General features: G+C 53.5%; 10 protein-coding genes across 10 annotated transcripts; 4 read left to right on the forward strand and 6 right to left on the reverse strand.

Moving 5' to 3' along the window:
• Positions 1–945: 945 nt before the first annotated feature.
• J4E93_007809 (uncharacterized protein) lies at positions 946–1,880 on the reverse strand (the record flags this gene model as incomplete). Its single annotated transcript, XM_049345713.1, has 3 exons — positions 946–964; positions 1,019–1,748; positions 1,841–1,880. 3 exons carry the CDS (start codon positions 1,878–1,880, stop codon positions 946–948), a joined length of 789 nt encoding a protein of 262 aa, XP_049197240.1.
• Positions 1,881–3,767: 1,887 nt separating this feature from the next.
• J4E93_007810 (uncharacterized protein) lies at positions 3,768–5,612 on the forward strand (the record flags this gene model as incomplete). Its single annotated transcript, XM_049345714.1, has 1 exon — positions 3,768–5,612. The coding sequence occupies one exon, from the start codon at positions 3,768–3,770 to the stop codon at positions 5,610–5,612; it is 1,845 nt and encodes a 614-aa protein (XP_049197241.1).
• Positions 5,613–5,771: 159 nt separating this feature from the next.
• On the reverse strand, positions 5,772–6,419 carry J4E93_007811 (uncharacterized protein; the record flags this gene model as incomplete). Its single annotated transcript, XM_049345715.1, has 1 exon — positions 5,772–6,419. One exon carries the CDS (start codon positions 6,417–6,419, stop codon positions 5,772–5,774), a length of 648 nt encoding a protein of 215 aa, XP_049197242.1.
• A 331-nt stretch (positions 6,420–6,750) lies between these two features.
• On the forward strand, positions 6,751–8,006 carry J4E93_007812 (uncharacterized protein; the record flags this gene model as incomplete). Its single annotated transcript, XM_049345716.1, has 3 exons — positions 6,751–6,804; positions 6,917–7,389; positions 7,436–8,006. The coding sequence occupies 3 exons, from the start codon at positions 6,751–6,753 to the stop codon at positions 8,004–8,006; spliced, it is 1,098 nt and encodes a 365-aa protein (XP_049197243.1).
• Positions 8,007–8,467: 461 nt separating this feature from the next.
• On the forward strand, positions 8,468–11,070 carry J4E93_007813 (uncharacterized protein; the record flags this gene model as incomplete). The annotated part of the gene is made up of 5 exons (XM_049345717.1): positions 8,468–8,955; positions 9,008–9,136; positions 9,188–9,821; positions 10,217–10,329; positions 10,401–11,070. 5 exons carry the CDS (start codon positions 8,468–8,470, stop codon positions 11,068–11,070), a joined length of 2,034 nt encoding a protein of 677 aa, XP_049197244.1.
• A 3,081-nt stretch (positions 11,071–14,151) lies between these two features.
• J4E93_007814 (uncharacterized protein) lies at positions 14,152–14,884 on the forward strand (the record flags this gene model as incomplete). The annotated part of the gene is made up of 3 exons (XM_049345718.1): positions 14,152–14,165; positions 14,219–14,359; positions 14,461–14,884. The coding sequence occupies 3 exons, from the start codon at positions 14,152–14,154 to the stop codon at positions 14,882–14,884; spliced, it is 579 nt and encodes a 192-aa protein (XP_049197245.1).
• A 311-nt stretch (positions 14,885–15,195) lies between these two features.
• On the reverse strand, positions 15,196–16,399 carry J4E93_007815 (uncharacterized protein; the record flags this gene model as incomplete). Its single annotated transcript, XM_049345719.1, has 3 exons — positions 15,196–15,253; positions 15,304–16,349; positions 16,397–16,399. 3 exons carry the CDS (start codon positions 16,397–16,399, stop codon positions 15,196–15,198), a joined length of 1,107 nt encoding a protein of 368 aa, XP_049197246.1.
• A 382-nt stretch (positions 16,400–16,781) lies between these two features.
• J4E93_007816 (uncharacterized protein) lies at positions 16,782–18,210 on the reverse strand (the record flags this gene model as incomplete). Its single annotated transcript, XM_049345720.1, has 2 exons — positions 16,782–18,067; positions 18,114–18,210. The coding sequence occupies 2 exons, from the start codon at positions 18,208–18,210 to the stop codon at positions 16,782–16,784; spliced, it is 1,383 nt and encodes a 460-aa protein (XP_049197247.1).
• A 968-nt stretch (positions 18,211–19,178) lies between these two features.
• Positions 19,179–21,599, reverse strand: J4E93_007817 (uncharacterized protein; the record flags this gene model as incomplete). The annotated part of the gene is made up of 3 exons (XM_049345721.1): positions 19,179–20,787; positions 20,838–21,375; positions 21,431–21,599. 3 exons carry the CDS (start codon positions 21,597–21,599, stop codon positions 19,179–19,181), a joined length of 2,316 nt encoding a protein of 771 aa, XP_049197248.1.
• A 998-nt stretch (positions 21,600–22,597) lies between these two features.
• On the reverse strand, positions 22,598–27,682 carry J4E93_007818 (uncharacterized protein; the record flags this gene model as incomplete). Its single annotated transcript, XM_049345722.1, has 8 exons — positions 22,598–22,736; positions 22,785–26,217; positions 26,266–26,539; positions 26,598–26,638; positions 26,689–27,015; positions 27,068–27,146; positions 27,194–27,220; positions 27,269–27,682. The coding sequence occupies 8 exons, from the start codon at positions 27,680–27,682 to the stop codon at positions 22,598–22,600; spliced, it is 4,734 nt and encodes a 1,577-aa protein (XP_049197249.1).
• Between the last annotated feature and the right edge of the window lie 27 nt (positions 27,683–27,709).

Genomic DNA, 27,709 nt, shown 5'->3' on the forward strand with positions numbered 1-27,709 from the left:
AACACACCGAGCTCGGTAGGTGACATCCGACACCCGACACTGACAGGGCTCCCCGGCGAAGGTGACGCCATAAGATGTAATTATCACGACTGTACCGTCAGGGCTGTTTCCACGATACTCGAAAAACCAAACGAAGATGCATCGCGTTGACTGTGGTTGTGCTTTTCTTGCTTTGCGAACGCTCGCGCGCGTTGAGGAATACACCACTTCGTCGCAAGTACCACTCGAAACCGCATTTCAAGTCACGTCCGAGGCAGAACGACCATGTCTCGCTGTACTGAGCTGCGAACGATGTCGCCAACAACGACTCCCACTCACTGCCGTCACCATCTTGTGCGCCCACCTGGTCGACTGGCTGTGTCGATTATGGCACCTTCATGAAGAGGCCGTCGCAGAAGCATCCACGGATTCCAGCAACGGCAACACCACGACTACAAGCACACCTCCGCCCAACACTAGCAACACTGTCGAGAGCCCGCAAGTCAATCAGCCCTGGAAGTTTTCCCTCGGCAACTACGATCTCGCTGCCGACGAAGCCGATGCGCTCAGCAACGAACTGATGACGTTGCGCCTGACAGGCTTCTCAGCCGTGTTAGGCTCTCTCGAAGCTGCCCTCGTCACATCTGGATCCTCGTCGTCCAATGCCTCTTCTCCGGATAAGGGAACAAATGGAACGCCCAACGGAAAAGCGGCATTCGCGCCAGCTTGTCTTGACCTCGTCCGCGCAAATCTCAGTCTAGTGCGCGCATGTATCGGCCGTCTCAAAGCGCGCTCACTGCTGAGCAACGGTGCAGCGGGCAATATGTGTTAGCACTATCACCGAGGCTGATGGTTGAACCATTGGAAGAGAGCAATTCGCATGCACTCGGTATGAAGTTTGTCTTCGAGATAAGAAGTTGAGGTACGCATGTATTATTTCCTATTATCCTACAGCATCGTGGCTTCTCACTGAGCCAGATAGCCCCTATCACCAGTCAGCGCTCCATGATCTCTCAATCATAGATTGGTCAATACATACCCATCCAGTACCAACGACTGACCAAACATGTAGCTGCTCATCGGTCCAGCCAAGAACACAACTGCATCAGCAACCTCTTCAGCATCTCCCAGCCGACCCGCAGGCACACGCTCTCGCACAAGGTTATCGATGAAAGCCTTGGTCTGTTCCGAGGATGCAATGAGCGGCGACATGATATACCCAGGACAGAGCGCATTGATACGTATCTGTTGGGGTGCATAAAGAACGCCCTCAGAGCGTGTCAAACCGAGGATGGCATGCCGACCCGCTACATACGCACCAGCAGCGACCTGAGGTGGTGAAGCGGCAAAGGCATGTACTGAGCAGACATGTACGATACTGCCACGGCCATATCGCGAGTCGCGCGGTTCCTGCCGCAGCATTTGCCGTATCCCTGCCCGATGCCAGAGCCAGACACCAGTCACGTGGTCCTTGAGGTGGGTATCGAATGCGGCGGGTGCCGTGTCGGGACTGCCGCCCATGGGCCCACCGAAGCCGGCATTCAGAATGACGAAATCGATACGAGCGAAGCGTAACGCGGCTTGTTCAACGACAGCCTCGACGGACTCTTCCGTACTGCATGGAGTGGAGACACTCAGCACGTCTGTTACCTTGAACTGCGATGCTAGCGTCTGCGTTGTCTCTTGCAGTCCAGCCTCGTTGGTGTCGACAAGGGCAAATTGTTTAACACCATTGCGGGCCAGCGAGTATGCGGCGCTTTGGCCGAAGCCTGCAAAGTAGTATTAGCCTTCTATAGCCTTTGCTAAAGACCTTTTGCAAGCCATAATAATGCAGAAACAGTAATAAGAGAGCAATCCGTACCAGATCCGGCTTCTGTGATGAGTGCAACTCCCGAAAGCATTCTTGATATGGTGATCTTCGTGGCTAAATTTTCGTCCCATGGTTCTTAACGTTGTTTTATCGTGATCATGCAACGCTGTCGGTGCTTTCTGACTCGGCGCCTTCAGAAACGCACCGAGTTGATTGTCTCCGCCCCCAAATCTGGGTCCTAGCGCGATGCTGTGTGGAGAGAGCTGAGGCGGAAATGGAAAACCCCGGCCAGGGCATCTAAATTTGAAGCGACCAATAGGGAGCCTCCAGCGCTATGGTAAGTCCGAAAGCGAAGAACTTGCGTGATCCTCTGCTTCGGCGCTCTCCGATTGCTTGTGTGCAGGCTACCATGTCTCTTGCCTTCAGAGGGTAGTGCTCATACAAATCATCCGCTTCGGAATTCCATACCATGTACTTCCTCCGAGAAGCAACACTTGACAGCAATGCGGCCGTCGCACTACCCATGCTGCAGCCCGGAGTCGTCCGCTGTCTCTGCAACGCATCTGGGCGGTCGCCGGCGAAGGCTCAGGTTTCGTGCCTGAAGCCTTAGATTGTAAAGTCCTCGATCGCGTTTTCACATGAGTATCGATAGGCCTAGGCCAAGACTGCATTGAAGAGGATACCCTCGTTTCAAATGCAGACGATTTAGCACACGAGTAACTCAGGGTTACTCGCAAGCTTGATGAAAGTCATGGGTAGGTGGAGACGTCGAAATCGAATAAGGGCTCGTGTAGCCGGTAAGGCGGTCGTTGCACACCAACGCCGGAGAACGCAGTACCCGAAAGAGCATGGAGGTGCGAGTATGACCAGGGGTATGTCTCTTTCTATTGTCAAACAACTTTTCATCTTGTGTTCTGTAAGACAACACACATGCTTCGCTATCGGCTGTAAGCTCGGCGCGCTTTTCTTGCGATTTCGATTAGCTTCTGCACATCGTCCTGAACCAACAGGAAATAGCAAGAGCAGGTCATCAGAGCGATTTGTACTCAGTCTAGGATGAATTCATCCTTTGTCGTCGGTCTCAAGACCCTTGAGATATGCCCACGAGAGCTTCAGGGCGGAGGTTTAGTCGGATCGAACCCGCTCTCCTCATAAATTCATAGTCAGAATTCCTCTCTATAGGAGTCTCCTCTGAGCCTTTCGTTGCTGTCGTCATGCCCTCGTACACAGCGTGATGCTTAGGCAAGGTCGCGAACAGCTCACGTCGCTCACGCGTGGTCCAAGTGTCCCGGGTCGCTCATAGCATTGGTGGCGATAATCACCATCTGCGGATCGTCTGGGGCTGACATAGATGGAGATGCGACAACGTGTTCATGGCTGAGGAGATGATGGAATGATGCGCCGTTCAGGAGTGACGTGCGTCAACCGGTGACGAAAAGCTAGCGGCGCAATTCCTTGGCACCAGTGGACGCTAGCGCGTAAACAGCTCATCCAGGCACACCGTTCCGTTCTTCTCGCTGATACACTCCCAACGCTACCCTCATTTTCCATCTCTTAGCTTTAATTTTTGGATAGACCACTTTCTATCGCTTAGCGGGTGTTGACCGCTTCGTCGACTTAGTAAGAATACCCCACTCCAGACCTCCCTCTAAGCAGCCGATACATCCACACCTACGCTGCATAGCCAAGCTCGGTGAGATGGCAGGTGTTGGACACTTTGCCTCATCCCTGCGACTCAGTCGGGATCGAAGCGCGCGACATATCCATTCAGGGCACGTACGAAGAGACATTGTTCCTCGACTGATGCAGCCACGCGACGCACTGGTGCAAAACAACAAGGCAGCCCCATGATTGGATCATCTTCGACGTGACTGCTACCTAATTCCACCACTTTCGCTTCTGCCACGTTTGAGCGCAAGTTGCATCGAATTTGCAACTACCTCGGCCCAACCCTTCCAGGATACTGACGCCAGCCAGAATGGACCCTTTTAGATATCGGAAGGCGTATGAGGCCATGGTGCATACAACGCAACTCATCGAAGAACGTCTGAATCAAGATGTTCAGCTCAACGAGGAAGGCACAGTCGATGACGATGGCGATGTACCAGAGGCCGCCTTCCAGGAGCAAGATCCGGACAGCATGGACTGGACACCCACAGAAGCGAATACTCCACCTCCAGAATGCGGACCACCGCCGACTCTATCCAGAAAAATGCGTCATCTTCTACCTGGTGGTGGAGATGGTGACCTCCAGGCCGAAGATCGCGGCGAGAACGCAGTGCTTCTGCATAAACTCAAAGAGGGAAAGATCATGGATGAATGTATTGACAAGCTCGTTCATGATTTACCGGACGTCTTGAATTATCAGAAATCACTCTCATTCACTCCTTCGACGATTGAAGTACCCAAAGACTTTGGGCTACAGCTCAGCATCTCGATAAACCACCATCTCGCTCAGATAGAGGATCGCAAGGCGCTTGAGAAGTATCGCAGGTTACTTGGACATCGAAAAGACGCGACCAAGAAGAAACCCGTCAGGCTTGGTTTTGATCCGGTCGAGTTGATCAAGAAACAAGCTGTAGCCTTTGGGAAGGACGCCCCCGAACCTGTTTGCACGCTAGATAACGAGATACACCCCATCTTTCGTCTAGATAACTGGCACGGGTGTCCGGATGGAATCTACGAGGTCTTGAAACCAGCTTTACAACTAGCCACCTTGCTCTTGACGTCCCAGGCCACCGCTCACTTCTGGCATACCTTGGTGTTTGGCAAAAGGGAGGCCTGTGAGGAGACGTCTGCAGCATACGGTCAGCCTTGTTATCGCATAAAAGAGGACGTAGCATGGTCTGAAGAACACCACGCGACATTCAAGAACTTTCTGGACAACCAGATCGACACTGTTCACTTCTACTTTCACCACGATCCTCTACCACCGGAGACTGCATACGCGTCGATGGGCCTTGTCAAGGACTACAAAAACGGCTTGATGCGGAAGATCAATCACAAGTGCCATACAAGCCGCATTTGTCTCCATTCAGACTTCTACACTACAGCAAAAAAGCTCAGCTTGCTACGATACCGGGAGCCGGCGATGGTACTGCGATACAACATGTTCCTTGCTACATGTCTGGCCCATGAAGTGGCACACTTCTGTGAAGTATCTGGGCCGCATCACGATCATCCCCTGCTCTCCGAACCCGAGGTCTTCTTCGGCGACAACATGTGGACGGAGAGTGGAATTGCTTTTGAACTCAAGATCTTTGGCGGGCGCATACATCCGCTGTCTAGTCGGATCGACTGCAAATTCGGACTGGCTTGTCTGGACTACCCGCTCAAGGAGCTTTACGACAAGGACGATAATGTTCTATATGCCTTGCCAATGGACTATATCCTCAAGCTACAACAGAAAGAAACATGGGAACAAGACTTCAGCAAGGTCGGGCCGAACGTCTTCTTCGTTCCACGCACCGGAGGCCGCTCGATCGAGATCAACGGGACCAACCTGATGATCTGGGAAGATGAGAACGATGCAGAGATCTCGGATCATATCGATAACGAGGATACGGAGTGGATGCGCATGGACGATGGGTCAATCGCGAAGAACCCAAAAGCAAATAATCGCAAGCCACAGCGACAACCCGTGGTACCGCGATGGAATCCGTACAACAACCAAAAGAGGAAACAAGCTGTTGAGACAGGAGCCCCGTGTGTCTCTACTGAGGTCGTGGAGATCAAAGATGAGGAAGCGAAAGAGGAGCAGAAGTTGGAGCTTCCGGAAAACACTGATGTAGGCAAAGGTACTTCGGATCAGGACATGGCTTAATAAGAGATGGCGTTTGGGATGGAGGAAAAGGAGGCGGACCTGTTGCATTCACATTTAGCACGTTCTCTTGGATACCACTGCATTTGCGTAGGGCGTTGTTGTTTGTACTGCATTGGCATAAGCATCAACAGTCATCAGTATTACTTGTTTGTATACAGCTTAAGCTTCATCGAGAGCCTTGTTCGCTAATGCATCTGCCTCTCGGTTCATCTCCCTTGGTACATGCCAGAACTGCACCTCTCTACCGCCCGCCTCGTCACTATACTCCATGTGGTCCAGTGTATCGTGCAGATCTTTCAGTACTTTGAAATGCGCGACTGGTGTGCCATTGGAACCCACCCCATCATTCTCGATCCAGCGTTCCATCCACTGACTCATCGCATTAACCAAGAAGCTTGAGTCGGTTGCGATCTTGATCCTGGATAGCCTAAGGTCTGCGTCCGTAATCTTGCGGATGATGGTAAGCGCTCGGTGGAAAGCCTCGATCTCCGCACGTGTGCTCGTTTGAGGCAGAAAGTCGTAAAGTAGACCGTATGTGTTGTAGGGAGAGGCGGGACCGAAGTAGACGCCCCACGAAGCTCTCGCTGTTGGTTGACCGTTATTGCGACAAGCACCGTCGATGAAGACTACTAGGCTTGTCTCGTCCGGGACCGGGTCTGGCTTGGACATGACTTTCATGCGTAGTTGGGAGATCTTTTTGTCGGCGTTGTAGAAGACTAGCTCGGATAGCGGGACGGAAGAAGAGCAACGGTCTCCAGACGGCACGTAGAGACGCCGGATTTCTTCTCCGTACTCGTTGTAGGGCATGTTGTTGGCTTTGGTGTTGGTGTTGAGATGGACTGGAGTTGTGTGGTGCCTCTTCTGCAGCGGATGATTCGGAAACTATATAGCTGTGATGGTAGATAAACTTTCGGCTCTATTATCAATCCCAGAGAGTCGCGTTCATAGTTGTTTATATTACGGGTAGAGGTACCTGACCGGGCCTACTGCTGAGCTAGTCCGATGTGGCTAGCGTGCTGTAAGCGAGGTGAATCTTGGCAGGTCACTGGAGCCCGAATTCTGCTTCCTGACAACGACGTACGTCTATCGCCTACTACCCCCGCCGAACGTTAACCCCGACCTTTTCGACGACTTCACGATGGCGGACACCCAGAAAGATGCGCTGTTCAAGACAGTGCAGATCGACGCCCTGGTACGTAGGAAAAGTGCAAAGCCAGTACCCCACTGTGCGCCCCGCCATTGTGCTGGAGACAAGCCGTTATAGAAGCCTGGTGTAGCTATGGGAGACTGACTGTGGTCCTCAGGTCGCGATCAAGATCGCTACTGCAAGCGGCAAGTCCTTCCCCTCGCTCGCGACCGGAAGCATCGTCGGCATGGAGAAGAACGGCGTCCTAGAAATCACAAACTCTTTCCCCTTCCCCGAAGTCTCTGCTGCCGCGCAGACCGATGGCCAAAACGATACCGTCGCAAACCTCGCCGCTGGTGCTCCCCGCGCCAAGCAGAACATAGCATACGGAAACGAGATGATCAAGTTCCTCCGGGAGGTCAACGTGGACGCGAACAATGTCGGCTGGTACACAAGCACAAGCATGGGCAACTTCGTCAACCTGAACACGATCGAGAACCAGTACTTCTACCAGAGCCAGCCAAACGAGAGGACCGTCGCTTTGATCTACGACGTGAGCAGGAGTTCTCAGGGTACCCTGAACCTGCGCGCATACAGGCTCTCGCCTTCTTTCGTGACGGCATACAAGGAGGGCAAGTTCACGACTGAGAGGTATGTATAAACAACTCTACACAAAGGTGGAAACTGACAATCCCAGCCTCCAGAAGAGTGGTCTCCGATACCACGACATCCTAGTCGAGCTTCCAGTCACCATCCGCAACTCCCACCTCCTCACCTCGCTCCTACACCAGCTACCTACCCAAGCGCCTAAGCAGGAGCTCAAGTTCCCACCCAACCTAGCCGCTCTGCAGCAGGACCCAAACACCCCCCAGGCACCTCTCTTCCCCAACTACGACTCGCTCGACCTCTCCATCGACCCCTTCCTCGAGAAGACCTGCGACTTGCTCCTTGAGAGCATCGAGAACCACCACACCGAGATCAACAACTACCAATACTACCAGCGTTCGCTCGCTCGTGAGCAGACCAAGATCACTGCATGGCAGCAAAAGCGCAAGGCTGAGAACGCGGCGCGCACAGCCTCAAAGCAACCTCTCCTTCCCGAAGACGAGTGGCAGAGGCTGTTCAAGCTGCCCCAGGAACCCAGCCGACTGGAGACGCTCCTCAACTCGAGACAGGTGGAGCAATACTCGAGGCAAGTGGACGGTTTCACGGCAGGCGTCACTTCCAAGATGTTTGCTGTCAAGAGCAATCTTCTTCCTGGAGAGTAGATTTGGTAGATGTGGCTGTATTTCATGATTATGCTTCTCTTCGTCACGGCATGGGCATGGCGTTGCGGGTTAGCGGTCCCTTTAACGGGACTGGATTTGATCTTTTAGATGGAAGGACCACGATGATTATGTGAAGGGGCATTTCTAGCGTTCGCCCATGTGTTCCGATGCCAAAAGTTGGAAATGCCGCAAAAGCGTTGATGTTCAAGCAAACGCTGCTCAGCTAGGCGGCTGAAAGCCATCCTAAGCGTGCGGAGCGACCATTGCCACATAGAGTGCTGAATCAGACAAAGAAGTAATCAACACGCGTTCGCGACATCAATACAGGTACTCTCTATGCGAAATGTGTCTACACCTGTAATACTCGCCAACCCTAACTACCCGGATATCGGATCGTCGGTGGACCTGCATCTTTCACGAAAACGGCTTGGGCTAAAGCAGCGTCCAACACCGGCGCCATCATGCAACAGGCCTCCTCGCCTGTCCTCCAGCAGCTCCGGTCACTGCACCCTGGCGCTCTCCAGACGCTACACCAGTCGCCCGACGGAACGCTATATCCCCACAATCAGGTCCTGCCCGAGCTGCAGAACCTCCACACGAGCGATGTATACCAGCAGCAATACGCCCTGAGCGGGCCATCGCACCAACAACCACCGTCGCATGCGCTGCCAGTACACTTTGAGCAACATGCGCTCCCGCCTTCAGGGCCGTACCCGCCATTCCAGCCGGCGGGCTATCAGCATGGCACGAGTCCGCGATTCATGAACGCGCCCCCTCCCCCGCTTCAAGAACACGCGCAACAGTATCACGCATCCCCTCAGACGGTACAACGACCGGTCCAGCAACTTCCTCTCCCACCGCCTGCACCACCGATACTGGCGGCGCCGCAGCCACTACCACGGCATGTAGAGCCAGCGCCTTTGCTGCATAAGCAGGAGAGTCAGGATGGGTACGTTGGCTTGAGCGTAGCGATAAAGCGCGCCCTACTGATCCTTCGATAGCGACGACACTCCATTGTCCAACCATGGCCAGTTCCAAGGCCTGAAGCTCATACCAAACCCACCAGACTTGGAAGAATGGAGAGAGAGACTGTTTCATGTCGACGATATGATCACTCTGACTGAAGAGCAGTATGACGGCTTCCTGGCATACTCAGGACTATGCGCTGACACCCTTCTTAGGTTCCAGACTTACTTCCCTCACATCGACAACGTCTACTCGCATCGCTCGACCCAACGGCATAAACGCAAACGCTTCGTATCACACTACTGGGATTGCCGACTCAAAGGGCGACCGCCAGGCACCAAGAAGTCCACAGACCCCGACAAGAAGAAGAGGAAGAGGGTCGCAAGAGAGCGGGACCTGTGCGATGTCAAGATCAAGATCACGGAGTTCTTCGATCGAAGGGAGTACGAGGAACAACTTGGTCGACGACCACCAGGCACAGAGAACGACCCGCCGAGCCCGGTAGCTTCGACCATGCCGCTGAACCCGAACCGGACGGGTCAGAACCAGAACCCGCAGTTCTTCGGGCAGCAACCGCTACTGCCGCAACAACAGGCTGGAACCTGGGATATGCCTCCCAACATGGCCGCTCAGTCGGGCATGAACTTGCCAGAGTACGCCCCTTCGTCCGGTCCTCCATCGAAGAAGTTCTACACTTTCCAGAGGGTGAATGGAAATGGTGGGAATGGCAAAGGCGATGGCGTTGCCGGACCACATAAGCATTCGCTTGAGGAGAGTGACCGTGTGAAGAAGAACAGCGTCATTAGGTGGCAGGCCAAAATCGATAAAGATGACAGGAAGAGATCGCAGGTAAGCTTCACTTCTTTCTTTGATCTCAGACTCCGCTCTCCCGTTCCACCGCCCCATCTAGCCATGATGATATGCAATGGCGATCCACACTGCCCGCAGATCAAGCGCATACGTCATTTTGATGCATGCTTGGAACACCGACTATGCCCGTCGCTCAACTTGCAGTCATTTAAGACAGCTTGCTTGGTTCTTACACTGATCCTCAGTTTTCGACGTTATTCATGAGTTCTTTCTGTAAACTTCGCACATTGCCCTGCTTTTTGCCATATCCCTGCACTCGTCCTTCTACCATATCCAAGACTGCATTTTGTACAACCCTTTCTTCATTTCAAACATACCCATTGCTGCGAACTGCTAGTGTGCCTGTTCGATCCAAAATGACCGACACAAACCAGGGCGGAGATCCTTCCAAGAAGACGTACCACAAGAAAGCCACTGGCAATGCCTTGACAACAGTCAAGAACCATTCCAAAGAAGACGACTTAAAACTATACGGCAGCGCGTTCTGGTAAGCCACACCCTCAACTTCACCTCTACCCAATCCCCGCAAACCCTCGCTCAACTCACTAACCCCACCAGCCCCTTCGTTCAACGCGTCTGGATATCCCTAGAACACAAGCAAATCCCCTACCAATACATCGAAGTCGACCCATACAAGAAACCGCAATCCCTCCTCGACGTCAACCCGCGCGGTCTCGTTCCCGCTCTGCGCCACGGTCCCACATGGTCGACCCACGAATCAACCGTTATAATGGAGTATCTCGAGGACCTGCAAGCTGGACCTCACCTCTTACCGCCTGATGCGCAAACGCGTGCTACTTCGCGCCTCTGGTCTGACCATGTGAATCGGAATGTTATTCCGTGGTTTTATAAATTACTTCAGTGCCAAGATGCTGCTGAACAAGTCGCTCACGCGAAGGAACTTCGGGATCAAATCGGTAAACTCGTCGACGCCGCAGATCCTACCGGGCCTTTCTTCCTCGGTCCCCGAATCTCGTTTGTAGATGTGCAAATCGCGCCGTGGGTGTTGCGGTTGCGGCGCGTGTTGGGTCCGTATAGGGGGTGGCCTGAGGTGGAAGAGGGGAGTAGGTGGAAGAGGTGGATTGATGCGATTGAGGCGGAGAGGAGTGTGAAGATGACGACGAGTACGGATGAGCTTTATTTGGATAGTTATGAGCGGTATGCGGAGAATAGGCCGGGGACTAGTATGTTGGCGGATGCGGTTAATAGTGGGAGGGGGCTGCCTTGATGTAATGGTAGATGGGGATATAACGATATTGGTGCTACATGCTTTATACTGGGTTTCGTGACAAGATTCGAGGCTTGTGCGACCAAGTATGATGTTTTATCGTCCTGAATAGAGTCCGACTGCGTGACTATGCATGTTACCAGGTCCTGGCGTCTTACGACAAAGTATAGGCGCATGATAGAATTGATAGACGCAAGATTGAACATAGAAAATAATTGACGGCTATGCCATCAAAAGATGGTGACAATCGTGTTCCCAAAGCGTTGCAGCGCCTCCTCGCCATGCTCCTCGCTCAGGCACATTCCGCCAATTCCGATTCTCACAAATGATAGCTTGCTTCCTGAATCCTCCATTGTTCTCGCCTGAGTCTGGTCAAGATCATCAAGCGGTTGGAGCAGTAGGCCCAAAAATCTGTAACCTCCAGGACGAAACGCTTCCGAATGATGATTTGAGTCCAATGTGCGAATGATCAGCAAAAATACGGTTGTATCGATGATGCGGTTCGGGAGTAACAACCGTGGGTTGGTAGGGTCGTCGAGCACACAGAAGCAGTCGTCTTCAATCCATGGAAAGTTCAAGGCCCAGCCCGGATTACAACTAAAACCGGAGCCAACAGAGATATCATCGCTATACCATTCTAAGAATCTCTGCCATGAACTTTCATGCTTTCCCCATGTTCCTCTTAACGGGAACAACGGAGCTCGTAGAGTAATTTGACCCCCAGAAACCATCCCCCTAGGATCGCCTGTACTGGGATAGGTTCGGACCTCGAGGACCTCAGCAACATCCTTGTGAGTGCCTTCGCTGTCCTGTTGATGATTCACTGCGCCTTCGATAGATGCCCAAGACCAGGATGGTGGGCTACATTGTGAATGCTGTTCTTGTTCTGGACGTCGGCCACATCTCGCCAACCAAAGCAACCTGCCCGGTAAGTACGATTCCCAAAGCCCAGCAAGGTAGCGACCCGAACCCTCCTCAAAAAAGTGCGTCAAACTAGATAGTGCTGGTAACCTGTCTTTACAAAAGCTGATCTGGCGCTCTGTGTAGTGCTCCACAATGTTCTCCCAGATTTCGAACGGCTTAGTGTGATATTGACTGGTACCGATAATTGGAGGTAGATTGAAACGAGGATGCCACTTAGGGTCGCATTCGCAAGTCGTTACTTCCCGACAAACGAAAACAATCTCATCCTGTGTAAAATGAATCATTCGAACAGAGAGCAGTTCCTCTTGGAAACACCAGGCACGCTTTCGCAATGGCAGATCCGAAGAATCTGTGAAGGGCTTGAAACCATTCTCTACGAATTCATTCCATATGCTGCCGCGGACAAACACAGCAGTGGCCTTGCCGTCGTGGATTGCGCCGGATATACGAGTGGTGCGTTGACGACGATTCAACAGTCCCTGATGTCCGTTTTCAGCTGCAGATGCACCAATCGTAAGGTAGGAATTCGAGAATAGTCTGGCCATTTGGGAAGCTTCATGGGCCCAATCGCTCACAGAGTCTTGTAAGATACCTGCCATAGTAGGGGAACTCAGTACAATCAACAAACCCCGTGGGTTCCAAGTGCACTTACACAGGGAGTCGATCCAAATGTAGTTGATGCCGAGCTCGCGCGTCAACAGTATAGCTTCTTGGAACGACTTCGACAAACATTCCCAGCGGATACCTTCGTTCTTGAATACAGACATCGTGACAGTCGTAGTCTTGATAGGCGGGGTTGAACCCCAGCAGTGGCTTAAAGCGGTATATCGAAGACCAGCCCCTTTCAGAGATGTCTCGCCACTTGTTGTTTCATGCAAACGGACTTGCAAAGACACGTAGTCACTGCTGATATGCAGTAGCCGCTTTGGGATGAACTGAGGCGTCACCAACCCTCCCGAAATTTGCTGCAGGCCACCAGCTTTGCAGGTGGTGTGAGTGGTATTGCATGTGTCCAGCATGCGATCAATTCTCTGAGCGCAGTCCTGAATGCTCGCGTTCTCATCGGGTATGTAATCCGAGGTCATGAAAGGCCAAGGGCAGCTGTCCCCTACGATTCGTCAGTGAGCAGCCAGTGCGGCCGCTTCGGATATGCTCATAGGCGATATATATCCTACCTGATGCGGCGTAGAATAATTTAGGGTAAATAAGATAATCCCTTCGCACTTTCAGACATGCTGGGCGCCCGTTCACTCCTGATAATCCTGGGGTTAAGTGTACAACATCGGTATCTTGAATGACTTTGTTTGTGCCATCGAAAGCTCTCTCGCTAACTTTTCGAAGAAGCTTGCATAGCCAGCATCCACCGGTCGCTGTGCGCTGCAACTCCGCGTACGTTGTATTCATTAGTCTTGGGTCTGGTAATCGAAAATTTCGGCAAAGGTGGCAATCTAAATCGCTCATGCCGATATCGGGCTCCTCCTTCGACGGTCCAGCCTGCGGAAAAGAGGCTGTATCTTCGGGGTATGGAGTGTTTGACATCGTGCTACAACCGTGTCTGTGGGCTGGTCGCTGGGAACGAGTAATTTTTAGAGAACAAGGCGAGGGGTGATAAGCCAAAGAAGTCGGAAAGTGCTAGAATGTGTTTGGGTGAGGGACAAGATAGCAAGGAAAGCTGACAAGGAATGAAGGAGGCTGAGTCTCAGCCTGGTGACGTCGAATCGCGCCGTGGCTTGCATACTCCATTCATTGGGTGTAGGTATCCAATCCAGACCGATAAACGGTCTATCTGATATAAGGAAACAGCTTCGACCGATAACACACAGACTGTACATCAGAATGCCACCTGCGTAATGGTATGATGAGTAGACACGAAACAGGGGACGCAAGTCCTGGGCGGCAATATTTCGTCCAAAGGTTTACGGCCATCAACATGTGTGCAGGGTAGACCAGTCGTCATTTAAGTGGATATATCCTTTTCATAATGTTCGAGATGAAACAAGTGAGAGAACCCCCAAAGGAAAGCGCAGCTACACGCGCTCCCTCCGCCTCACTAGCGCGTCTGTGAGGGGCAATCGCGGGGCACCAATCTACGCAGCAGCAGTCTCAACACCAAACACCGTCGCATAACAACTCATCTCCCCCCACACAACCGCAACCATGTTCAAGAAAGAGTAAGCTGGATTACGCGTCGCTAAACAGAAAGGAAGGGCTAACAGAGACTCAGCATAACCTCCGGCGCAAAGTCAAAGGTCAAATCCAGCGCCCAACGCGCCATCCGCTCAAAAGTCCTCGAGGAATACCCGAGATTAGAACCGTATATCGAGGATATACTGCCGAAGAAGGAGCAATTAGATTTGGTCAAGCTGTACGTCGCGCCCACTTCCCATTCCACATCCATATCACTACGCATAGCATAATCACGAGAGAAACCACAAGAGTATAGAACGCTGACGCTGACGATTGAAGACCCGACCGCGTATCCCTCTACACCCTGCACTCAACCCCCCTCTTCTTCCAACACATGGACGACGCCCTCCTCCCGCACCTAACCCTCGTCCACAAATACCCCTTCGCCTTCCACCGGCTGCGCATCGACCGCGGCGCCATCCGCTTCGTGCTCTCGGGCGCCACACTAATGGCACCCGGTCTAACATCCCCCGGTGGCCGCTTACCAGGACCTGAACTGAGCGACGAGGACAAAGAGGTGTATGGAGCCGAGGATCTGAAGGAGGGCGAGGTGGTGGTTATTGAGGCGGAGGGAAAGGAGACGGCGTGTATGGTGGGCGTGTTGAAGATGGGGACGGAGGAGATGAAGAGGGTTAAGAAGGGGCAGGCTTGTGAGGCGGGGCATTATTTGGGGGATGGGCTTTGGGGGTTGAAGTTGGATTGAGTGGGTGAGGGTTTCGATGGCACAGGCAGCAGGAAGGACAGGAAGCAGCGTATGGGCTGCAGAGTTACAACAACAGACAAGTTGTCGGAGACAGAATGGCTCATCATTGGGTGCCGCTCAAGGCTCTAGTCACAGGCACGATATTACAGCTTATCTTGCTATATGCAAGACAGTTGTCGATCTCAGAACGGGATCTCCATGAATACAAACGAAGTTGAACATGGTATCATATTTCTAATCGTGAAGACTGCTGTTTGATGCAATCAATGCTTACGTCAACTATCTACTCATTGCAGTCGTTTCGTAACATCTTATTGCGGTGCACCTCGACCGGCGCCAGCACCACCGCCTCCCATGAAGTTCCTGGCCCTGATATCTCGTTAGTCATGATTATTTCAATGAGCAAATACTCAACTTACATCTCAGCCAGGTTAGGGTCGTTCATGAGATCCTGCATGTTGGGCATTCCACCTCCGCTTCCGCCACCGCCGCCGCCGCGACCTCCACCGCCACCACCGAATTGTTGAGCCATCTCCGCTATCCTAGGATTGTTCATGAGATTGCTCATCATATCGGGGTTGCTCATGAGGTTCTGAGCCATCTGCCTCATCATCGGGTTCTGCATAAGGCCCGCGAGATCGGGCATGCCGCCGCCTCCGCCGCCGCCACCTCCTAGCATACCAGCGAGGGCAGATAGATCAGGCATGCCACCGCCACCACCGCCCATACCACCAGCTCCTCGGGCAGCATCGGGAGCACCAACGTCACCACCCTCCTCTTCGACCTTCTTCTTGGCTGTCTCGTAGCCCTTGCGCATGACTTCTGAACCGCCGCCCTCTGCGTCCATGCCCGACTTGTATGCCTCCATAGCGCCCTTTGCGTCGCCGAGAACGTACTTAGCGAGACCAAGACGCGACCAGGCCTTGGAGTAGTTGGGGTCAGCAGCGACTGCCATCTCAGCATCCTCCTTTGCGAGCTCGTGCTTGCCCTGGCCGGAGTATGCGGCGGCGCGGTTGGAGAGGTAGATGGGATTGAGGGGGACGACTTCGAGGGCGGCGGTGTAGTGCTTGACAGCAGAATCGTAGTCCTTCTTCTTCATCGCCTCGTTACCCAGTCCCTTCAGTCTCTCGGCTTCATCCTTGTTTGGCCCGCCTGGTCCTGACCCGGCGGCAGGTGTCTGTGGCGTCGCTGGCCGGGCCTCCTTTGCCGACGAGGATCCCTCAGTTGTGGCGGTCGTCTTTCCCTTGAGCTTCTCGTAGACGTTGTAGATGGCGAGCAGGTTCTGGTCGCCAATGGCGTCCTTCTTTGCGGCCTCATCGGCAGCGTCGACCTTGAAAGCTTCGGCGATGCAGTTGGCGGCAACTTCGAGCTGTTCGGCGTCGTCGGGCGCTACGGAGCCGTCGGTCTGCGAGGTCTGGAGGAAGTCGAGGATGGCGAGCGCGAGGCGCTTCTTGGATTGGAAAGCCTGGGACTGTGAGCCATTGTTTACGTGCGCAAGTGGGGCAGACTTACCATGACGGCGTGATGTGTGTGTTGGAAGGGTCTCGCAGGCTGGGTATTAGGTACAATGTAGTACGTTCCTTGGTAGTAAGCTTATGAACAGGTGTTCTGGTAGGTACAGGATTATGGTTGGTTGCAAGTCTGAGATCAACGCATTGAAACTCGAAGCTTCCGTCGGTCAATTGGCGGGGCAGTCCGCCGCCTGGCCAGTGCCAAGCTACCACCACCAGCTTTGTAGTGTTCGCTATCAAACGCCGTTCCAACAGTGTATGTGAATTACTTGAAATTGAGACTAGTTGGCGTTATTAAAGCCATCAAGTGTTTTCATATACACGTCTACTCTTACACCCCACTACTATAACACATGCTAGAAGGTGAGATGGGTATCTACAAGTATCTAATCGTCGCTCAATCCTTCCCAGGCACCCTTGGGCTTCTCTTTCGGCCACAGTGAGCTGAACCATGATTCTTCTTTTGTGAGAGACATGCTCTTAGCGCGCTCTTCGACTTCGCGATCTAACGCAAACCTCCTCATGCGCTCAGCGATTCTTGGGTCGAGCACCATCTCGTCTAGCCACACCCTCTCCCTAGTGTCGCCTTCTTCGCGCTTTCGTGCTGTCTTGGACCAGTCTGGTTCTTCGTGTGCAAGTAATCGTTGTTGCTCCCACTGCGCCTGGCTGTGTCCATCTTCCTCGTTTGTGACAGACGCTTCGCCTGCAGTCTCGAAAGGTCGGTATGCACCAAGCACCGCGGCAGCGGTTTCCCTGCCAATCTCATCCGCCGCTTGTCGCTTGTTCAGGAAACGGAACATGCGGATGGGGAAGTTGAAGAATCCAAGAAGATGAGGGAGAGGTACTACGGCGGCGGGACCGAGTGCTTGTGGGCAGTTTTGGGAGAGTACGGCGTTGTGGTATTCGGCGGTTGAGATGAATGGCGGTGGTTGCTTCTTCTTCTTGGGTTTGTTCTCCTCTTCCTTCGGCTTCTCAGCGTCTTCCGTCTTTGGGGTTTCGGTTGTAGCGGTAGGTGATGTGTCGTCGGTCGTGGCAGGTGTTGTGCTGTCAGAGGGTGTTTCGGTTGGTGCAGGTGTGGGTTCAATCGCAGCAACCGGTACCTCTACCGTCGGTTCTGATGATGGCGGAGGATCCAGAGGTCCCAGCCAACCCTCATGTAGTCCTCGAACATATTCTTTCCATGTGTGTCTGCCGATAACGATGTCTCCTCCTGGTCCACTCCACTGGCTCACACCAGCTCTTTGCCTTAGTCCTTCCAACTCCTCCTCAAGTCCTGGTTCCAATGGCTCAGCAGTCGCCTCGCCCCTCTTCTTCCTCAACTTCCGTATCCGCTCTGCCAATCCAGCTCTGACGTCTCCTTCCCTTCGGCCCTCGACCGCATCCCAGTCTAACGCTGCTGCGACAAGAATTGGCTTGACGTATTCGTGAAAATGATCGCGCGCAGGTACTATTCCATCCGCCGGCGGTGCAGACAAGAATATAGTAAGCCTCCTCGGCAGCTGGTGTACGTCCAACGGCTCGTGTGCGATGTGCTCAACAACCTTCGCCCACTTCTTCTGTATGCGCTTCTTCTGCCTCCGATCATACATGACCGCCGCAGTCCAAGACCCAGTAATCGAAAGGAAAATCATCCAATTGCGCGACGGCAGCTTGAAGCGAAAGTTCGGCAGGCCTGTAACTGTTAGTAGTGGTCCGCATGAGACAGTAGAATCACGCACCCATCATTCTCCAGACGGGATTCGGAGGCTTCTGCGGTTTGTTGGGCCCGGCAGAAGCCTCGCCCGCGGCTGAGGCTTTTGCATCCGGTTCGGCCATGCTGGTGTGGACGGCGTTGGTGGTTGCGGTGTTGGTCGCGCGCCCCAAAAATTTCCTTGACTGCCTATCGGCGAGCGCGGGAATGGATCGGAGCAGGCTAGTCATCACTCCCAACGACCTGACTTGGCGAGTGATGGTCCCCACCTCTGCCCCTCACCCCTCAGTGACATTATTGGAACCTTGTACCGCATTTCGCGGCACTTTTTCCCGTGCATTTGCCAAAGTATTATATGATAAAATTCAAGATTTTGCCATCAAATCACCTTCGGGTAATGCGATAACACCTCACGGTGGTAAGTTCTGCCTGCACGCAGTACCTATGAGACATCTTCTAACTGTACCTTCAGGTATGGTCTAGTGGTATGACGTCGCGTTGTGGCTGGCGGACACTAAGTGTCCCGATCCAGATCCGCGCCAGCCTGGGTTCGAGTACGTTCATTCCCAATACATTGGTGGTCCTGAGACATCGTCTAACATGTCTACAGTTCCCAGTACCGCCAAATTTGCGACATTCTTTTTTGCCTTTTTGATAGCCTTCTTAGCAAGAACCTAGTCGGCATTCTTTTTGCCTCTTGAACATTTATCATATAGGACTGCGACGCTGCACATATATGTATGCAGTCTACCTTTACTTAGTCGAGTTGCCTGCTTCAGGGTTTACGAGATTGGGAGGTGCAAAGCGCAGCGACTTCGTCTACGGCGCAAGAGTTACACTGTACTGCAATCACGCACACTAGAGAAGACGGATTTAGATACTATTGCTTTGTTTCCTCTTTTTCTATAGCTATATGCTCTTTAGATAATATGCTACACCAGCCCTATGCAATGCGACGCCACTTCATGCCCATCCATATACACATAACGAATCTCCCCATGCCCGCATCCCTAACAACGAAAGAAAATTGGCGACCAGAACGCCAAAGGGTATCAACAAGCACACTCCAACCCACCCCAATGCACCGCACCATCTACAACTCCATATTCTCCTTCACCTCTTCCAATGCACCATCTCCCTCCTCCGCCCCAAACACCAATTTAAGCTCCTTGGGATCCATAGTGCCCACAAACGCGCGCTTAACAAAAGTGAACCATTCCTTGGACGCCTTGTGCTTCTTGTGGTGTTTCCCCTTCTTTCCCTTTTTATGCTTGTGTTTCTTGTGTTTTACAATGACGAAGTCGTTTTCATCCACTTCATCAGTATCTTCCTCCTCCGCCATGTCCTCTGTTTCTTCTTGGACATCGTCTTCAGTATCCTCCTCTTCAACACTAATATCCTTAGTCTTCCCCGCAGACGCCCCAATCTTCCGTGCATACTCCACCCACCTCCTCACGGTAAGATCCTTGAACCCGCGATCTTTCTTCGTATCATACTCAACCTCAAACACAAACTCATTCGGATGTGGTTCGGGTCTCGGCTGCTTCCCCTGGTGCTTCTTATGCTTTCCCTCATTCCACTTCTTATTCTCAATCCTACCATCAGGACTGACACCGAATCCGAATATCGTGCTTACAGCATCGTTGTTGATGGATCGGCCGACCGAATGTGTATCAGGCGAGGGCTCGAGGAAGTCGTTGTTGATGTGTGTGAGATTAGCAAAGTACTGGATGTGGCGTGTCCATGTTAGGGTCTGTGGGGAGTAGGCAGGGCCGGGCGGAGAGGATTTCGAAGGGCCGTCTGGGACTTTGAATTTGTATTTTCGGGGCTTCTTTTTGTCCTTCTTGTCCTTGTGCTTCTTTCGCGTGGTTTCTACGTCTTCGTCGTCGGTATCGTCGTAATTATCATACTCGTCGTAATCCGTGGGGGTTACTGGTAGTTGTTTGGCTGGCGTCTCAATGGTGGGCGGGCTGATTGGGCTAGACGCTACACTGAGATGTTCCAAGCCAGTGATGTTGTACTCGATGATGCGGAGGGTGGGGAAGTAGTTCGGTACTACGCTGGGTGAGACATGTGTTACCGCATAACGTTCAGCGTATCTCCCTCCGATCTTCTCGAGGTACTTCTTCCTCTCTTCCTTCCGGTCTTTTGACGGCTTCGAAACCATGTTCATGAACCACTCCCACATCGACTCCTCTTCTTCCTCCTGGTCATCGACATTCTTCGAGCGCGACTTCTTATTCGATTTCGGCGGGGGCGCAGGTAGCTGAGCCCAAGCCTCCCGCAGGTTGAGCAGATAATCCGACGCAGATGCCACCGTCACCTCGCCATCTTCCAGAAGCTGGACTCCATCAGCTAGAGCAGATCTGCCATCCAAAGCTCCCATCTTGCCATTCTCCGTGTCCTTTTCGATGTGCTCGAAATCCTGCAGCATGAAGTGGTCGATGTTCATGTGCCCAAAGAGACTTCCCACAATGACGTCTCGGAACTGTCGTCCAAACAGTGTGTACTTCTGCCAACAGGTCTCGTCCCAACTCTCCTTGCTGTCGACGCGAGCAGGCGGTACGTGCCCGATGAGAATGGCTTTCATCCCGCGATCGCGCAGAATGTCAAGCTGAATGCGCAGCCATTCCATGTGTTCGTAGCCGGGCTCGCGTTTCTTTGCGCAGCCGTCGACGGCGGAGTTGGAGGTGAAGAAGTACCTGCGCGTATTAGTTCCTGCCCTCAAGACCTGCTTTCCTCCGCCACTTACATGGTGTTCAGGCTGATGACCGACAGCTTCCCAGGAATCACCTCGACCGAAAACCAGCCTCCTTGCGCAAACTGATGCCGTTGCGCTTCGGGTATGAAACCGCGCCATATGTCCAAAAATTCCGTCGTCCATCTGTTTGGCCCGCTCGTGAAGATGTTGTGTGGCAAGATGTCGTTGTTCCCGAAAGTCGGTACTATGGGTATCGCGAAGCTGTTGGGCCCGTGGCCATGGCCGCTCTGCCCAAAGACCTCCGCGAACTTGGAGACCATGTACTCGTTCTGCTGCACGACCTGCTTCTGCGTCCGTGGGATTTCGTCATCGTTGTCGTGTCGCGCCGAGTCGCCTGTCCATATAATAAAGTCTACATCGTCCTTGATGTTGTCTTCAATCCACTTGAACGTCTGGTTGACGAGCGCAAAAGGGGAGTCGCATCCTGTGGTTTCTGCGCCATAGAGGCCAGCAGGTCCGCGTTTGCGATGGCACGCAGCATCGGCTTCTGTGCTCGAATATGTCTTGTAGAAAGGGTCTGGGTGAAAGTCTGCGGCATGACGTTAGTCGCGATATCAACCCCAGGGATCAAATGGCCGACGTACCCGTAATATGTAGGAACCTGCCTGTAAGCTTTCGTCGCCCATCCGCGTCTATGGATCGGGAACCCGCAGCGCGGCTGTTTCCTGCATCGCCAGCCGCGTTAGGCGGGGCCGCGGTCGCGTGTGCCCAAAAGAGCAGCCCGCATAGAGCTGCGTCCCGTACGCGCAGCATATGTATCATGATGGAGTGTTGGAGCGAGGCATCTGCTCAAGCTTCGTGGATGGCGCGCGACTGTATATTCGCACAGGACTCTACCATGCAAAAGCGCCGAAGACACCCTGATGGCGCCCGCCGCGGAAGCAAGGCGCAACAGGGAGCCACCGCTGCGAGCACGATCCTTCAGCGACCCTTGTCATTGGAGCGTCATCGCCCTCGCACTAGAACAGACTCCCACACAAACCCCAGCCAGCAACACACATGCCCTTCCCCACAGCCACAGGTGTCTCACTAGCAAACGTACGCTGCTGATCGCGTGACCTCAGAATACCGACAATCCTCGCGCTTCATCAAATGCCTCTGTGAATTCTCAACCTGCCGCTGTAAGCTCCCCGAATATCCCTCACCGCTTGGCTTCCAAGCCACGTGTGGGCCGTTGGAATACTCTAGACAGCCCAGTAACCAACTTGTAGGGCTGTAGACCGTGAAGATTGGGCAGCAGATGACTCGCGTGATCATATCCCATCCTTCAAGAAGCCAAGGCTGCAGTCAATAATAATACCTCACCATCATCATGCAGCAAAGCGAAAGCGTGATGTGTGTAGTCCATTGTCATCTTGCACAACCGCAAGTGCTGAATCTACATGCTACTAATGATACTCTCTTCACAGACACCTTCCATTCTTGTAATGTAAAAGCGCACTATCCCAAGTGCCGCCATGCTCTTCAACAACCTGTACGCTAGTTTTTATTTGCGCCGCCCTGCGAAAATCATGAACACCGAGGCGCACCCTGATACTGGGCTGTCCATGCAATACAATAGAAAGACGAAGAATCAAATAGTGCCCGTAACTAGTCATAACTTGAGTAGCCAACCGAGCCGAACACCTACGCTATGCTGCAAATATACTCGACGGCGTCCCACCGTAAAAAGATCGAAAACGCCATATGCCCATGGTAGATAATGTAAAATGATGCGTAAGCATCATGTGTGTGTGTACGTAGAGAAGTGCTCAGGCGCCGTTGTTCTGGCCGTTCGTCGGAGCCGCAGCCGCAGCTGGCTTTTCAGAGGTGACCATCTTAGTGTACATGCCCTTGACCGATGCGACAGTCACACCGGGCCGAGGCCAGTGGTGGTTGATCGTGAAAGTCCTATCATCGATTAGTATAAGTGTGTGAGAAGTTGATGAAAATGCTTACCATAGACGATCCTCGAGCTCCTCGTTCTGTTTGGTGTTCTGACGGATGAAGTTGCCGATAGCGATCAGCTCTTGTTTAAGGATCTTGAGCATCCCTTCCTTCTGCGGGTAGTTCTTCGGCGTCGCCTTTTTAAGGCGGCTGAGATTGTCGCGAACAGGTCGGAGCTTACGCTCAAGGAAGTCGTCTGACTTGTTCTCATTGGACTTGGGTGTTTCCACGCTGCGGTCAGGCACTTGGCTCTGGCTATGAGAGCGCGGGCGGTCTTCAGAAAGGCGAGGCCGATCATCCTTAATGCGCGGCCTATCAACGTCGCCACTGATCTTTCGGCGGTTCTCTGGCGTGCCGTTCCGATCAGAGGTGTGGGCACGACGATCAACACTATCGCGGTCCTTGCGATGGTCCTTGCGGGAGTCCGAGGGCCTGTACTGGTCGCTGTTTCTAGGGCGGTCATCACGTTTCCTATCGTGATGACGGCCTTCGGTCCGGCTATCAGGACGTCGCATTTCGCTGCTGCTGTTCGCCCGGTGCGAAGGACGCTCTGAATCCCGTCCTTGCATCTTGCGTGCTAGGCCAGCTGGAGCTGGGCTAGCAGAGACGCCCTTGTCTGTACGGCGCGCAACGCTGAGCTGATGCTTCTTGTTGTTGCGGTGGTGGTTCTCCATCATGCGCTTGACATTGGGATCCGTTGTGCTCTTGTCTTTGAGTACAGTGAGGAGATAGTTCGCACGACGAACCAGATGCACGGCGCCAGGAGACTTGGCATTCTTCTCTTCACCCTTCGTGCGCTCTTCCTTCTTGTCGACACGATGCTCTTCGAGATAGAACTTGTCGGTAAGACCAAGCTCTGGGTCGTCACGGATGGGAATCCATGCACCGTAGCCGTGGCGCTGGATACCGATGCAAAGCATGCCGTCTTCGCGTGCGCCCCAGGGGCAAGAGTAGCTCGCGGGCTTGATGGCGTCCGGTACACGGAAGTTGCGCCACTCGGGGGTTGCCTCAACCGCTTCCTTCAGGACGCGCATCTCGACGGGTCGCTCAAGGATAGTTTCTGCATTGACCTTCTTGACCTTGCCAAAGTCGAAAAGAACGGCCTTCTTGTCCTTCTTCGTGATGGGACGCTTAGTCTCAGCCTCCAGGTTCTTGAGCCTAGTCTGCTCATCCTTGACGAGTTGCGTGCTCATGGAAATGATCTCATCAAGAGTGGCCTTGACGACCTCCATGTCGCGACCAACAAGCCTAGCTGCGCGGAGCATCTCTTCGCCACGCTCCTCAAGTGAACCATATCGGCAGTACGCGCCAATGAGGTTACGAGCCTCCTTTGTGTTGAGAGGCCGCTTGGGATCGCGCTTGACGTTGTCGTCTGGCTCAGATTGCTCGTCGTCGTCGGCTTCGACGTTGGTAGCCTCAAGGGCTCGCTTCTTTGCTGCTCGCTGCTCGCGTGCGCTTGCTGAGGCTGCCTTGCGCTTCCGTGGTGCGCTCTCCTCAAGAAGCTTCTGAGTCTCTTCTTCATCCTTCCGCTGCTGAATATCAGCCTTGACTGCCTCCAGCTCTTCTTTCGGAATGATGTCGTCCCATTCGAGATCGATCTTGACGTCAGTGTACTCAAAGTTCTTGAGGAACTCTTCGCCACCATCAGAAGTGAGACCAGCGGCTTGCTCCGTCTTGTGTTCCTCAGCATTCTCCAAGACTGAGTCAATGTCGAGCTCTTCTAGCTTCTTCTGGTTGCCAGACTGCTCGAACATCTTCTGTCCACGACGCTTGAGGATGTTGTTGATGTCGTCGGCGGAGTTGGGCTCTGCTGCAGCACGACTCATCTTGTCGTTGAGCTCCTTCTGTTGGCGATCGGTGACACCACGCTGGATTGTAATGAACTCCAACATGCGCTTGTTACGAGCGCGCTCCAGAATCTCCTCTTCGATCGTGTCTTTGGAGACAAGTCGATAGACGCTCACTGGCTTCTGTTGACCGATACGATGGGCTCGAGCCATGGCCTGCAAGTCTGCCTGAGGGTTCCAGTCGGAGTCAAAGATGACGACGGTATCGGCAGTCATCAAGTTGATACCGAGACCACCAGCCCTAGTCGATAGAAGGAAGCAGTAGTCCTCGCTGCCGGGAGAGTTGAAGTGATCAATGGCGATCTTCCTCTCTGCTGCTGGGACTGTTCCATCTAGACGCTGGAATGGGTAGTTGCGCAGCTTCAGGTAGTCGGTCAAGATGTCCAGCATGTGAACCATCTGACTGAAGATGAGCACGCGGTGACCGTCGGCCTTGAGCTTTCCGAGGAGTCGGTCCAGCAGCATCATCTTACCACTGGAGGTGATGAGGGCCTTCAGGGTCTCATCCTTGGTCGCACCGGGCTTGACGAGCTTATTCTCCGCGTTGGGGAAGAGCAGAGCATGGTTACTGGCCTTCTTGAGCTCCATGACGATGTTCAATAGAGATTGCTTGTGGCCGACCCCACCCTCATTGAGCGCCTCGTAGTTGCGCGTGAGGATGTTCTTGTAGTACTCCAGCTGGATGTCGGACAATTCGACACGGAGAATCTTCTCAGACTTGGGAGGTAGGTCATTCTCTACCTTCTCCTTGGTGCGGCGAATCATGTATGGCTGAATCGCTGAGCTGAGTTCGGCAAGCTTGTGGCTGGCATCTTCAGAAGCAAGGTCGACATTCTCATCAACCTGGATCTTTCCGGGCATGAGGAAGTCCATCAGGGCAGCCAACTCTCCAAGTGTATTTTGAATGGGGGTACCCGTGATGAGAAGTCGACATGGTGCCTTGAACTGCCGAAGGCGGTCGTACAGTTGCGACTCGCGGTTCTTCAGTCGGTGCGCCTCGTCGACAGCGAGGAACTGCCAGTTGATGCTCTGGAGGAACTGCCAGTCGGCAAGGACGTACTCGTATGTGGTGAGAAGCACGTTGAACTTGATCTTCTTAGTGTTGCCGTCGACCAACAGCTCCTTCTCTCGGATGATGCTGCGGGCTTCTTCCCTGCCGGTGTAGATGACATAGTTGACATCCGGTGTCCAGTTGTTGAAGGTGTCTGCCCAGGCAGGCATGGTCGACAGAGGCACGACACAGATCATGGGGCCGTCTTGCCTCCGATCGTGTCTCAGCCAGTTGATGAAGGACACCGTCTGCACCGTCTTTCCCAGACCCATCTCATCGGCGAGGATGACGTTTGTGCCGCGACACCAGTTGTGCGCAAGGAAGTTGACACCCTGAAGTTGGAAGGACCTCAGCTGGCCAAATTTGATGTAGTCAGGCTGGGTGTCCAACTTGACGAACTTCCTGCGAGTATTTATGTTCGCCTCGCGGGCATCGGAGGAGGGCCGGTTCGATGAGCGGTCGAGGAATCGGTCAATCTCGGATTGCGATAACCGGCTGACGAGCGACGCGGGTTCCCAGGTACAGAACTCGTAAGTCAGTCCCTTCCCTGTAGAGTGTTAGGTAATCCAGATAGGGGTGAGGTGAGTCGACTTACACTTGACAAAGTACTCTGTTTCGTCTTCGCCGTCTCGCGAGTCGATCACACGCTCCACGACATGGAAGTCGAGCTGGCTCTCTCGCTCGGCTTCGCGTGCAACCATGTGCTGCTCGTACTCTTCCGGGTCGGCGTTCTTGCGGCTGTAGACGTACATGTCGTTCTGGACAGGACCCTTGTAGTAGTTGTCCAGCTTGCGGTAGCCCTTGTACGAAGCTGCCGTCTTGTAGTCTTCCCACGTAGAGTGGTAGTGAGCCTTGTCTTGCCATTTGACCTAAGACAGCGAGTTAGTACTGCATGTGTTTAGGACCAGAACTGTGAGCAGCGCTTACCAAGTATTCAAAGTCTCGCTTGTCGAAGGACGGATCCATTTCTGTCTTCTGTTAGCAAGGAGTAGCACAATATACTGACAGCTCTTCGTACCTAGTCCATCCTTCGGCCGGTGATCGAGGATCTTGTCGATGACGGGGCCAGCGTCTTCAGGCGCGGTCGCCCAGTAGTTGGGGGTCATTTCATCGTCCTCTTCCACGAACTCGTCCTCGTCTTCCTCCTCATTGTAGTTGGCGACTTGGGCAGTGCGACGTGCAGAGAATCGGACCTCGGCCTGTGATGGGGGCTCGCGGCCTGCGGCAACGGCGTGCTGACGTTGGCGTTGCTTCTTGGTAGGGATATTGCGACGGGCGCCAACGTAGCCATCCGACTCGGAGTCGGAGCCAGCTGAGCGATAGACTGGTGTGGCTTGGTTTGAGGCTGGGCAGACGGGTTAGTACGACTTCAGATGGGCAGGTGAGAGTTGACAAACTCTTCCGCGAGGCTGTCCTCTGTCGCTTGCGGGGCTGATCAGAGCTGTAGTCTTCATCATCTTCATCATCGCTATCGACCTGCAGACTGTTAGAGATGCTTCTTCCATCAACTGGGGGTCACTTACGACGCGACGACTAGGGCGGGCACGACCCTGAACTGGAGTTAGCTCATGTACATGCAGACTGGAGATGCCACGTACGCTGCGACGCAGACCATATAGCTCCGGGTTCTGTTCGATGTAGTCTTCCTTCTCATCGCTAGCCTTCCGCTTCGGCGGCCGCCTTGACTCTTCTGATGAACTGCGGGCGCGGTCGCTCTCTGCCTGTTCAGATGGCGGTGACTCAGAGTCGTAGTCGCCGTCCGGCTCGCCCTCTGCATCGACATCCTCAGACGAGTCTGAAGCAGCAGCTACCTCGTCGTCATCGTCGTACTCCTCGCCCGGCGCGTCGACATCGGAGGCTTGGTCGACTGCGGCGGCCTCTTGCGTGTCGGACTGGTCGTTGTCGCTGTGTTGGGAGGAGCTATCGGCGGTCGTCATATGGGCTGCGAGAGGCGACAAATGGCCGTTTGTGTATGGTAACGAGGCGACATGGCCTGGTGAAGAGGGCATCATGATGGACGCGGCTGTGTGGATGGTCAG

Source organism: Alternaria ventricosa, assembly GCF_023758065.1.
Source record: "Alternaria ventricosa strain BMP 2768 chromosome Unknown scaffold_14, whole genome shotgun sequence".
In the NCBI taxonomy this organism is placed as follows: domain Eukaryota; kingdom Fungi; phylum Ascomycota; class Dothideomycetes; order Pleosporales; family Pleosporaceae; genus Alternaria; species Alternaria ventricosa.